The 13,233-nt window shown below is 48.9% G+C and overlaps 1 protein-coding gene across 1 annotated transcript in view; it reads right to left on the minus strand.

Annotated features, from left to right (window-relative positions):
* The window catches only part of RASGRF1 (Ras protein specific guanine nucleotide releasing factor 1), a 57,921-nt gene extending 45,239 nt beyond the window's left edge, over window positions 1–12,682 (minus strand). The window contains exons 1-3 of the mRNA XM_033166815.1: window positions 12,419–12,682; window positions 3,237–3,343; window positions 89–236 (exon numbers count right to left, since the gene is read on the minus strand). Coding sequence (XP_033022706.1) covers window positions 89–236; window positions 3,237–3,343; window positions 12,419–12,682 — 519 coding nt within the window. The remainder of the gene's footprint in view (window positions 1–88; window positions 237–3,236; window positions 3,344–12,418) is intronic.
* Window positions 12,683–13,233: the final 551 nt, after the last annotated feature.

Below are 13,233 nucleotides of genomic sequence, written 5' to 3' on the forward strand. Positions count from 1 at the left end.
TCTCCTGGCATGATGCATGTCTGAATGCAGCCTACAAGGACTAACCACACAGGCTCTATTGCCCTTTGCATAATCAGCATGTTTTTACCTCAGATTTCAGGCGCTCAGTCTCTATTTCTCCATCTTCAATTTGTTGCCTGAGTTGCTTGGCAACTGTTTTCTCCGTTTCCACAATCTGAAGTAAATGGAGGTACTTCTGCATTAAAGCTTCATGCTCTGTAGCAAGAGTCCTATAACTGTTATATAGACAGAGTTGTTAAGACATTTCCTCCCCTTCTGTTGCTTTTCCTGCCTGCTCTGCATCTCCCTCCCACCCACCCACCAGGTTGGGCACTCATGACCACCACCAACAATGGAAAACTTGGGGGATCAGGTCCACGTGCTGCCCTAAATGCTGTCATTGGGGCGGATCCTGCTACTCGCGGTGGCTTCCTCAAGCCGTGTCTGCTGCCAACACAATTAGAAAATCCTATGGGAGAGAGAGAAAGCCGACCCAACAAGCCATCAAGTGATAACTGCATTCATCATGGGGGGAAAGGGAATGGCATGACTCAGCTGCTACTGTTCAGAGCATGAACTTTCCCTGCCACTGCTTAGCTTGAATTTGATCATTCTGATTGATCATTCCCATCAAGCTCCAGCCATTCTTTTTATCCAAACACTTTAGAACAGCCATTTCCCAACTTAGTGCCCTCCAGAAATCTTGGATTACAACTCCCATCATAGGTGCCAACTCCCTGGGGCCCTGGGTGACCGAGCACCCACAAAATTCCCCATGAAGATGCCCAGCACACACAAATTTTGGTGCCAATATCATGCATGCTTCATGGCACTCACAGCCCGGGCACCTACAGTCGTGGGGCCAAGCCGGCACTACTGACTCCCATCAGCCTCAGCCAGAGCAGCTGTGATAGCTGAGGCTGATGGGTGTTCTGGTTCAAAACATCAGGACCAGGAGACTGGGGAAGGCTGGCTTCCCATATTCAGCCTGTGAGTAATAACAGCTAAGAAGTGACTATCTAAAGATCAAGATTCCATGTCCAATTCCCAAACTTCCACTCTGCCACTGTTACCCAGTGGGCCACATTTAGTGGCCTACCCACATGACCCCAAAAGAGGCCCTGAGCACATGCCAATCTCAAACTATGCTCCTGCTGGCCACAACCAAGCATGTTTGCTGCTTGATCTGCCTTGCAGCCACATCAATTTTTAGCAGAAGACAGGGATCACACTGGAGCAATTGGACAGTGGTTTCTTCCACTGGGTGACCAGCTGTGATGCTCTCTCCATTTTCCATGTGCTCTATGCCAGCTTTGGGTTACATGGATCAACTCTATGAGCCCACAGGGATAAGCAAGAGATCCTGCAAAATCTCTGGCAACCATTATGAAGATGAAACCCTGAAGACCTCGAGGACCTTTTCATTCCCATCAAGGAGGCAGATTCATGTCCTGCTATACCAGGCTTGGTTTACTGGCTTCAGTGGGACTGACCTGACACACTGAACCTGGTACTAAAGGACAAGTAAGGCTGCTATCTTATATCTACTAACCTAGGAATATGTCCCATTGAAGTCAGTGTACCTTTCCTCTGAGTAGACCTATATATGGCTTTGGACTGCTGGCGATTAGGAATGGCCAAGCTCCTTCTAAGCTGGCAGTGACTTTGGTTGGGAAACACAGGGTGCAATCACACAGGTAAAGCCACATTGAACTCAGCATTGTTTACTTCTGAGTAAACATGTCAAGGGCTGTACTGCCATTTAATCCCATTCAATGAGTTCTACGAATTCAAGTATTCGTGGAAGGATCTGGCCCACAATATTTCACTTGTGAGTTGGGAGGGGAGTAGCCTCTTTGTTTCCCTGCTTGGTTAAATGCAGCCTTTCCAGGAAAATGAATCGAATGTTAAAAGAAAGGGAATGGAATTAAAATGCAAATGTCAAGGATGAATTCTTATCTCTGGCTGTGGCAACTGGCAGTGTCCCAGGTGCAGAGGCAGCATTAAAAGTAGAGAAAAAAATCTCTGATGCAACATCCTCTCCAACTCCTAAATTCTGCCAGCTGCTGCCCAGAACATTTTGAGAAGACCAGAGAGTGTGGGGGCCCCCCCTCCCTCAGCCCTCTGTCAGCATAGCCACAAAGCATCCTCTGTGCTGCAAAAAGGCATCCCACCTTCCACCCCAGACAAAGCAAACTGATGCCTGGAAGGGTACCAGTGTTCCCACTCTGCACGGCACACCTGCTTGTTTGAGGCTGTTTCTTGTGGTTCCATGGGCAACAGGGAAGGAGAGCAAGGAAACTCCACTTCCTTAACACCCCAAGCCTTCTCCAGATGCCCCCCCCCGGCTTTCTGCTCCTACCTGGCACTGACTACACACACTGAAGCTTATCTTTGCAACCAGGGCTTTGACAAGGCAGTCACCTTGGGAGGCAGGCTGGGAACAGCTGGGAGGGGTGGCTGATCTGCCCCCCCCCAAGGAGTGTGCTGCTTGCTGCCTCCTGTGCTTGTTGCCTGCAGCCACTGCCTGCTCCCCTCTTGCCTCCTTTTTCTCTCTCCCCTACATTCAGTGTGCTGGGGCTTCCCTGGGCTGCCTACAGTCGCCTCAGGTGGCAGCAGAGGAGGAGGAGGAGGAGGGGGCCCCTGCCATTTTCTGTTTTGCCTCAAGCAGCAAAATGTCTTGGGCCAGACCCTGTTTGCAACCATGAGGTGTGGAATGCAAAACTCAAAACAAAAAGCCAACAACAAATTCTGAGGTTGTTAGGATGCTGAATTCTAGGCATGGAGCAAAATCCTGTGCTTCTTTAGAATGCCAGAGTCAGCCCAAGCATTGCTCATTGTCAACTTTTTCTCTGTAAGCAGCTCAGGGGGGCTGATTCCCTCTTATATGGTTTCTTCTATGCTATAATAATAAATTATTATTCTGTTTTATCATGTTTTTAATATTATGTTGGGAGCCACCCAGAGTGGCTGGGGAAATAAATACATTATATTGCTACTACTACTGCTACTACTACTACTACTACTACTTATGAGCCATTGCTCAGCAAGGGTGACTAGAAATAAGGCCTCTTACTGGTTCCCTCTCCCACTCTCTCTCTCCCAGCAGGATTAACATGGTCATCTGCCTCTTGAACCCGACCTGCCATGTGCCAGCCCAGCGCTCCAGCCCAAGACACCTCACCCCAGCAGGATTCATGTTCCACGGAGCCACTGAGAAAAGGAGGAGGACTTACCTGGCATGGCTAATGGCTGCTACCCATTCATCACAGTCTTTAGCATCTTCTGTCCTCAGCTCCAGGGTTTTCTGGTTTTCATGGTTGAAGTTAACGGTGAAATAATGCTATAAAAACAAAGAGAAGAGCTATTACTCCTAAAGACAGCCAGCTGCATTCCACTGCAAGGGTGCCAAATATCACTAACTCACCCTGGCATTGTTACACAGAAGGCACAGAAAGTGAAGGGCCAACTCAAAAGGTTACAAATTTATTATGGAGAAAGTCCATGGAAAGCATTTTCTAGCAGGCAAAAGCATGAAAACCATGACAGATTAGATGCAGCTTTGTAGCATTATTGGGCCAGTTGTTGTTGTTGTTGTTGTTGTTGTTGTTGTTGTTGTTGTTGTTGTTACCATCAATTTATTAATCACCTCCAAGAGGCCAGAGGGCCCCAGGAGAGGCCGCCAGTCACTTCCAAACTGCAGCAATGCCATTGCAGGGGGTTGATCTAGAATTAGATGACCCTTCAGATCCTTTCCAACTCTATGATTCAATGTCTCTTCCTTCCTGGACTCATCTGGCTCATTTTCTGCAGTCCACCTGGCTGTTTTTTGTGGTCTGGCTTTCATAGGCTGGCTGTGGGAAGGGGCAGCAGTAGTGGGGACAGCAGATGATGGCCTTGCCTTTTGGGACATGGGAGCTCACCTAGATTTCCCCTCCAGAGGCACTATGATGAGCAAATGGTTTGGGGCAGCTACTTTCTATCCCCCCCTCACATACACACACATTCCTGTCTCTAAGAGGTGCCAGTGCTGAACCTTTGCAGCAGGACCATGGACCAGCATTTGGGGGAGAAAAAGCAAGGGGCATGAAGAACACATGCCCATGGAAGGCACCTGACCCAGAACAGCCCCCTAGAATCCACGCCACCCACCAGCCCTGGAAGCTCCCCACCCCCCACAGCCTTTGCTGCATCTCAGATGCCAGGCTGACATGGACAGGAGCAGAATGGGGCTTGGCACAGAGGCTATTTTTAGCCTCCCTTGGCATTTACTGTATTTGTGTTAATTTTCATCAGGGCGGCTTCGAGCACCGCAAAAGAGTTTTCGCAGTTCATCTACTTCTCCTTCCCTGCAGTCTCCTAGGAAACAAGGGATGTTCTCTAAGGCCAGACACAGAACCAAGTAAGTTGGAAAACAAATAAGGAAATGCTGAGCGCCGTCCGTTCTGCCTCTGGCTTCCACTCTTGCCCGGACGTCCTGGAATCCAAAATCCAACAACATGGCCCCCAAAACTGCTGGCCTCCAAGCAAAGCCTAAAGCAAATGCTCTAGAGAAGGAAAGGGCTGCAGTAGCTCAGTGGCAGAGCAGCTGCTCGGCATGCAGAAGGCCCCAGGTTCAATCCCCAGTGGCATCTCCAGGAAGGGCTGGGAAAGACTCTATCTGGAAATCTGGAGGGACGTTGCTGCCAGTCAGTGTAGGGAACACTGCACTAAATGGACCAACAGACTGACACAGTTAACTACATTAAAGCCAGCTCTCTCCTGTGGCTCCTAGAAGCTGCCAGCATGCGACAGCAACCACACCCAGGGAATGGCTTTGACTGGCTGGCTAAATCAGGTGAGGGTAGCCAATTGGTCTCAAACCCTCAGTGAGTTAGGGACTTACCCTGTGCAAAGACAGGCTCCAGTTTTTTTGAGTGGATTGAGCAGATGAGACCAATAGGTGGTCCATCAGTCAAGAAAGTGGTTTGTGCACATGCTGTAGAGGGAAGTGAGGGGCAGTTGAGGCCCATCAACCTGGGAAGGTAGCCCATCTAGAAAAAGGAATACAGTATTCTGATCCTAAACCTCTGCCGCCATGCGGGATATCCTCGGAAGAAGAAAAGTCTAAGGAGTAAACGCTTCACAAATCCAGAGTAGAGTCCCTGGGTCAGTTGGGTGGGGCCTTGTACACCTCCTTCTGGGAATTCCTGCAGCCAAGCTGGTGCCAAACATAATGCTTCCCTTTGGACCACAGGGTGGTGTGTGTGTGGTATTATCATCTGGGTATCCCAGGACCTCAAATACACTCCTGCCTAGGCTTGCACCCCAGGAAGGTCACTTTGGTGCTGCTAATGCAACCATGCACACCACATTGAGATGCTTGGAAGATAAAACTGGTACATGGATAAAATAAATAATAAAATATATAATAGTCATTGTAATGGTGTCTATTTCACCCTGCCATTTCTTATCTCCATTTATTCTTTATTTTTCACACTTTGTGCAAAAAGTGATGAGGAGAGAATGCTAAGGTATCAGAACCACATGACAATATGAAAGCATTTATGTGAGCTTAAACAAAAGCACAGCTAGGTCATTCTTTTTCTCAATTCGGATTAAAGCTGGTTGTGTGGAAAATGCATCAAAACACAGCCTTTTGTAAGAAACAACAGGATAGCTATTGTTACAGATTTTTTTGTGGGGTACCCACTAGACCCTAGAAATTAATAAATACTGTAGTAGGATTTTGATTATTTTAAGGTTGTCATATTTTGAAGAGCAAAAAAGAGGATGCTATAATGGCTCTCATTTTAAATACCCCTATTATATTTAGGCTATAGAAACTGTGATATATTGCTGATGGGGGCAGGAGAAGAGAAAAGGAAACCAAGTCTTCAACCACCAGTTATGTCTATATCTCATCCAGAAAGTATAGCCAGAAACATTTTTGCAAATTAAAAAAATCCACCTGGGCAGAAATTTTACCCCTGAAATAGAGGACATGTCCTAGAAAAAGAGGACACATGGCAAATCTAGTTATTTGGAGTATTGAAGCAAAGATTGGAGGCCCGTGGAAAAGTACAGGCTAAGTTTAATTCCAAGCAAGTGCCACACCTGGGATAGAGGCATTAACATGACAAAACGTGTTGACGGCCCATCTAAGAGGAATCCTGGGCCTGGGCAGAGAGAGATTGCCTTGGTGATGGGGTGCATGTTTGAGGTTACAGGCTGGGAGAGATGACTCCAGTGCTGCACTGCTGTGGGGAACAAGCCCCTCTTGAAATGACCATGTTGTAAGAGATAGGCTCCCACCGTGCAGACTGAAGGTGTAAATATGTGAATAAATCATATTTCTTAAAGCTACAACAGTCTCCACTGTGTTTCCATTCTCCAAAGAAACACAAAACCTGGGTGAGTGCCTGGAACCCCCTAGAATCTTGTTACTGCTTGGCAGAGAATGGGGCAGCACCTAACTTTTGTAACAATGTGGATTGTGACCCACATTGTGTGTACCCTGCTTCCCAAGCCAATGGTGGAGACACACTTGATGTAGAGTAGACAGGAGGGTGTGAACTTTTTCTTTGCCCCCACCAGCTTCTGTGTCTAGCTGAAAAGCAGCCTCTGAGGCTGCACCCAAGAGCAGGGAGGGAGGCAGCGCAATCTTGTCTACCATTGCAATTCTGCTCAAAAACTAAACACATTATTCAGCTGCAAGGGACAGTGGTCCCTATATGCCCCACCCCCGCCAAAGGGAGAAATGCAACAGTGCAAAGACAATTTTGAAATCCTCAACAGCAGAAAGGGAACAGTTTGTATAACCCCACCTGCCTCTTCTTCCTCCACTCAGCTTGGTAGCCTCCTGAGGCTGCAGCTGGTTAAAAAGAAAACAAACAGAACCCCCCCACACACACACCAATATCTGATGTAGAACTCTGCAGCATGTCTCATATGTCATGACAATGATGGAGGAGTTCAGTATAAGAGTGGCAGAGAACACCTGAACCTCTTCATCTCAATGGCTCTTCCGCTGTTGACCTTGCCTGGTGCAACTCTCCAGCAGCAGAGTTCTTTGGATCCCCCACACAATGCTTCTTCAGGGATATGTTCCAATACACGATTTCCACAGCAACCTCAACGCATTCCAGACCAGGCTGAGCTAATGCTTCTCTCATCTAAATATAGCTGCTGTAGTCCTGATTCTTCTAAGGGCATCAACATCTCTCCTCCTCCTGAGCAGATGTGCTATTGGACCACATCCTGGCAAAAGGTTCCAGGAGCCTGCCCTGTTTAAAATGCCTAAAGACACAAGGCAGGTGCTACACAACAAAGCACACCACATCACCTTTCAACACAAAACCAAATAGGCATCACTGACAGCAAAGGGCCCCAGCAAGGGAACCTCACCACAGTGCTAGTGCCTCCTGGCCTCTTCTGCCCAGCAACCAGAGTCCCATCCAGTGTTGTAACTTTTCCATGGCCCACAGCATCCTCCCCTTTCACCTTCCAGCATGAGAAGAATCTAACTCTAAACTGTTGTGATGCAAGATTAAACAAACGGTTAATTGATTCTGGATGTTGTTCATATATGAGTTATGATGAAGATTTCTTTTGCAGCATTGACCATGTCAACCCATCAGTGGATTCAAATTGCATATGGTGAAACTATAAAGAGATGTGGTATAGGTCCAGGAACCTTAAACTGCAAACTTAGCAATCAATTGAAAGAAAACCATGTGAATCAAGTCCTACATGTCCCACAATTGAACTGCAATGCAAGGAGCTTGCAACAGGGATGAAGGTAAACCAAAATGCACCAGTCACAACCAAGTGCATAAGTTGTATCACTGAGAAGAGTGTTAAACCTTCTTTCCCTCCATGTACTGAAGCACCATACACTGAGGTGTATGGTCCACTTAATGCTCCCTCCCTAGGGAAGTGTAAGTACATACTAATTTTTCTGGATGATTTCTCAAGGTACTGCACTGTGTACTTTCTAAGGGAGAAAAGTGAAACTGTACAGTTCAGAAAACACATCACCACTGTAAGCAATAAACTTCAGAGGAAACCCACAATTCTGGTCAGTGACAGTGGAGGTGAGTTTACGTCGAGCCACATGAAATCTCTTGTGGATGAAGAAGGGATTACACACAAGTGAGGAGTGTTTTCCACAACCTTCAACAAAGCTCAGTCACTGAGAGAAAGTTTAGATCTCTTATGGAGATGACAAGGTGCATGCTGAGTGACCCTGGCCTTCCCAAACAAATGTGGGGAGATGCGGTAGCCCCTGCAAAATATCTCCACAACAGATTGCCAACCAAGAGAAGTACATGTACACCCTTAGAACTTTGACATGGAAGAGTGCCCAGTATGTCACACAAACATGTATCTGGCAGTACAGGCAGTGAACATTTTAGGTGTGTCCAATTGACATGTGATCGCAGATGCGCGGGTCCTTTTGGACCTGGAAGAGGGTAGAATGGGGGACGGCTTATTTGCACCACCAATACACATGGGGGGCACGAATGGAACCCCTGTGTGAAATGGTCACCACTTGTATTGCTATGCCTTTGTACTCAAGGAGAATAGACACAAGTTAGACTCCAGATCAGGACAGACAATTATGATTGGATATGCTACTGGAGCAAAGGTTACAGAGCAATTGACTTGAATACTGGAAAGGTCAGCACAAGACATGTGGTTCATTTTGATGAACACAGGACAGCTGACAAGAGAGAAACTGCGATGTATTTTTCTGAGGAGTCAGAAGAAGAAATAAGAGCCCTCCTGGACTTTCCTGAATTGACGTATCTGCTTTCTACTGTCACATCACCTAGCACAAATGATGAACAGGAAGGAGAAGCCGAGGAGCAGATTACAGGTAGCAGGAGAGGAGACTGATGAATAGAGGTCTGCACTGGAGGGTGATGAGGAGACTGATGTGGTTTCACAGCCATATGTCAGACACTCATCAAGACCCAACAAAAGTATCCCATCTCCAGGACTGTCCTACATCGCAAGGTCATTGGCACAACACCAAGAACTTTCCACTTGGGGATTGAACAGGTGCCAACCACATATGTGGAGGGATGCTGCATAAGAGGATATTGATGTGCTGCACCAGAACAAGTATCTGAAGATTTCACTTCCACCAAGGTTTCAGAGTTGAAATGCCCTGATCAAAGTCAGAGGCCTTCAATCTTCACTATGCTCCTTGTTGAGAAATAAAATACATTGCTACTTGGAGATTAAGTTTGCAATTCCTGGGCCAATGCCAGGGTGATTAATCCTTCTGTGCAGGAGACCCAGCCATGAACTAGCTCTACAAATGTCAAAATGGGCTCAATTATAAATCAAAGGGGACCCGTTTAGTTGTAGCTGAATTAAACAAATTCCCAATGTGTTGTTAGGTTGGTCTGAAGCAAAAAAATATATTCCATACCTGCTGGTTTGGGAAGGGCTGCTGTCTGCAACAAGCTCCTCCTTCCTCAGATATGTGAAGCCTTGGAAGGTGCCTTCTACAGAGTCCTGACCCTTGGCCTATTGAGCTCCATATACAGTACTGACTAGCAAAAACGGCTCCCCAGGGTTTCAGGAAGTGGTGAGTCTTTCCCAGCCATGCCTTGAGATACCTTTGGGGACTGAACCTGGGACTTCATGCACACAAAGCAGATGTTCTACCACTGAGCTACAGCCCTTCCCCAAGTGGACGGATAAGTCAGTACACATGTAAGGAGACATGGGTGAAGACAGAAATGGCCAACTGGTTTACCAGCCCATACATGAATGCCAAATGGGCTCTTGGTCAGTCCCAACAAAAAGTAAAAAAACTGCCTGCAATTTGTGAAATAAAGAAAGTTAATGTCAACATCTGTGAGGGATAAGTGTGGCAGCAATGGTTTAGCAAGGCTGATAAGTTCATATGGGAAAAGTTTTGGTGGTAGAGCATCTACTTTGCATGTAGAAGGTCCCAGGTTCATTCCCTGGAATCTCCAGGTAGCACTGGGAGAGTTTCCTGCTTCAAACACTGGGGAACCACTGCCTGTCAGTGTTGACCACACTGAGCAAGATGGACCAATAGTCTGATTCAGTATAAGGCAGCTTCCTGTGTTCTGCATCCAGAGAGAGAGCCATCAGGCCAAGATCTATGGTACTTGCTAGCAGTTGGCCAATCAGATACCTAACAACTGGGGGGGGGAGATAAAACCTGCTGAGAAGCCAAAGTTATAAATGGGATGTCCACAGAGATCCCTAAATCAAGAGACAATACTTTCCTTGGCATGCTGGCATCCACAGACACACAGTGGTTTCTCATTGGCAGCAGGGGCAGGACCAATCTGACCACTCATGCACCTGCCACACGAGGGAAGCAAGTTTTGTATGGGACACCAGGGAAGCCATGTGCAAACTGGGGCAAGCTCCTTACTCTTCTTTCCAGGTCAACCACCTCCCATCTGCAATGTGCTGATGGGACACATTGTCTTCCTCCACTGTTTCTTACAAACAGGTCCTGTACAGGTTCTCATCCTGGACCTGCTCAGAACCAAAACTCATTCGCTTTAACAGTTTGGAAATGTCCTGTGACTTCAGATCATTGTCAGGATCAAAATGAGGACCCACCTTGCAGGGTTATTGTGACTATTATTAAGATAATGTACAGACAATGAACACTCCCAAAGCACTAACCAAGTGCTGGCATTGCTATTTATTTTGTGTGAAGGAAGAGCGCATGGCACCCAAGATGCCCTAAGGATTCTGAGGAAGGTGTGCCAAAGAAGAAAAGGGGGGACCTGAAAATGGCTCACATGAGTTGCCAGGGGCTAAGGAATAGGATGCGGGTGGGGGGAGGAAACGGAAAGAGAAGGAGGGAGGACAGGAAGAGAGTCTCATGACTCAGGTCTTCATAGAGCAGGAGTAGCCAATGCGGAGCCCTCCATATGTTATTGAGCTACAGCTCCCATCAACCCTGACCACCAGAGATGCTGGCTGGGACTGATGGGACTTGGAGTCCAACAACACCTGGAGAGCACAATGTTGGCTACATTGTCTTTGCCTCATCTGGTTGACTTTAGACAAATCAGTAGCACCGAAGCAACAATTGCAAATACAAAGCCAATCTCTGCTGGGCAAGGAAGTCACCCCACATAGTATCTTCCTTCCAACAGTTTAATGGTCATTTTATCCAACAAGTCCTTCTACATGCTTCATCTCAATTGACACCCCTGTATTTTCAAACCTCCTCGCCGAGTGTCCTCAAAAGGCAGAGCCCACAAGCCCCATCATTGCAGATAGAGACCTCCACCTTAGTTCCTAGGCTGGCAGTGGAGCTGTTTCAACAGCGAAAGCTATGTAGGCCTGTGAAGGATCTCCTCAATGGGATCCTCAAGGGTTTCTGGCTTTGCAGAGGCTGAGCTCTGTAACTGCAGGATGGCCTCAGATTAATAGAGAGGGCGATTCCTCGTGATTTTGGGTGGAGGCCTTTGCACCAGTGTGCCATGGACAGAGCCAACTGCCAACTGTTGAAGATGCTGCTCTAGCATGACTAGTTCCACCGTTGAGAAGTCTCTGCAGATATAGGTATGGTCTCTCATAACTGCATTTAAATCAACAGGATAGCTCAGGAATCAGTGGGTGGGTTGGCTGGCCCCAGGTACTGTGTGGAAGGGAAACTCTCTGCAAACCCACTGCAAGCTGACTTTGTTCACACCCTGAAAGTTCTGGTGGGACCGACTGGCTCTTTCCCTATAACACTTTATGTTTACAGGTTAAGAACCATCAGGTGCCTCTACCTGGACCCAGCCATAACTCCTAAAGTCGAGCACCCAAATATTCACTTGACAAAGGTGAATTGTGCTTGCGGGAGGCGGGTGGAGGGTGACATGGATTGCTGCAGAAGACCTGCTTCTTCTTTTTCTCCACCGGGGGCACCCTTGCATTTCAACTTGCTGACTAATTAATACGACTGATTACCCCAAATGTTATGGGGTTTTGTTTTGTTTTTGGTTTTTTAAAATGTTCTCCTGCCTGAAGTAACTTCAATTTCCTGGCCAGAGCAGGCTTCTTGGAGAGGGTGGGGGTAAAGGAAGTACCTTGTGCCCGTCCTGCATAGAGTCCTAAGCACACGAATCCAAAAATGGGAACACGGGAGGGGGGAGCTAGCGCGAGACTGCTGGCACTGCAGCGCTGGGAGAGCTGGAGATGGAGAGCCTTCCTGACCCCCTCTGGCCTCGAAGGAGGCAGGTGTGTCACAAGCACCCGCGACGCCTAGCATACACCGTCCCCACATAAATCTCAAGGCAGCGGACACACCGGAGAAGGCTGCTCTCCCTTCCCCTCCCCAACTCAGCTGTCCATGGCCCAGGCTGGCAGCAGCAGATCGAAGCGCCCCGACCCCTTCGCTTCCTTCAAGTCCTCCTCACATCCCGGCTCTCTCACCTACCTGTTTCTCGAGGGGGTCCTTGGGCTTGGGTGAGGGCGCCCGGTCGCAGACGCAGCCCTCCAGCAGGTAGAGGCCAGCCGGCCTGGAGCTGGAGTCGCTCTCGAAGTAGAAGAGCATGTTCTGCAGGAGGGCGAACCACTTGGGGTGCCATTTGGTATTGTCCGAGCTCCGCTTGCTCAGGTAGCCGCGCCGGGCGCCGTCCTTCTTAGCCAGCAGCCCCAGGTAGACGGCGTGCCCGTCGTTCAGCCGCATCGCCTTCTGCATGGCGCGGCCGGCGGCGCTCACAGCCGCATCTGCATCCCGCTTCGCAGAGCCTCAGCAGCCCGGCGCCCGAAGCGCCCAGCCGCCTCTCACATGCCCCCAGAAGCAGCAGCAGCAGCGCTCAGCCCGGGCAGCGCCTCCTCATCGCCCGGCTCGGCTCGGCTCGCCGCCGCCAGCTCCGCGCTCGCCTCACGGGCTGGTCATGTGATGAGCACCGCGGACAAGCGGCGCCCAGAGCCTCCCGCCGTGCGGCGGACAGCGATCTGCGCCGCGGACAGCGGCGACTGCGGCAGCGCCGCTCGCAAGCAAAGATCAGCACCGCTGACAGCGGCAACTGCGGCAGCGCGGCTCGAAGGCTGAGATCAGCACCCCGGAAAGCGACGCCCGAATACCCGCCTGGCGGCCTTGCGGGAGTTGGCAGGAGCGGCAGCAAGCGAGCCGCGGTGCCACGGCGATGCCAATGGGCGCCGTGCCAGCTTCCTTCCCAAACGACCCAGCCTCCTCTCCGCCGCCTGGTGGGGTCAGGGCATTTTTGGCACTGGGCGCAATCGCCT

Source organism: Lacerta agilis, chromosome 13 (genome assembly GCF_009819535.1).
Source record: "Lacerta agilis isolate rLacAgi1 chromosome 13, rLacAgi1.pri, whole genome shotgun sequence".
In the NCBI taxonomy this organism is placed as follows: Eukaryota; Metazoa; Chordata; class Lepidosauria; order Squamata; family Lacertidae; genus Lacerta; species Lacerta agilis.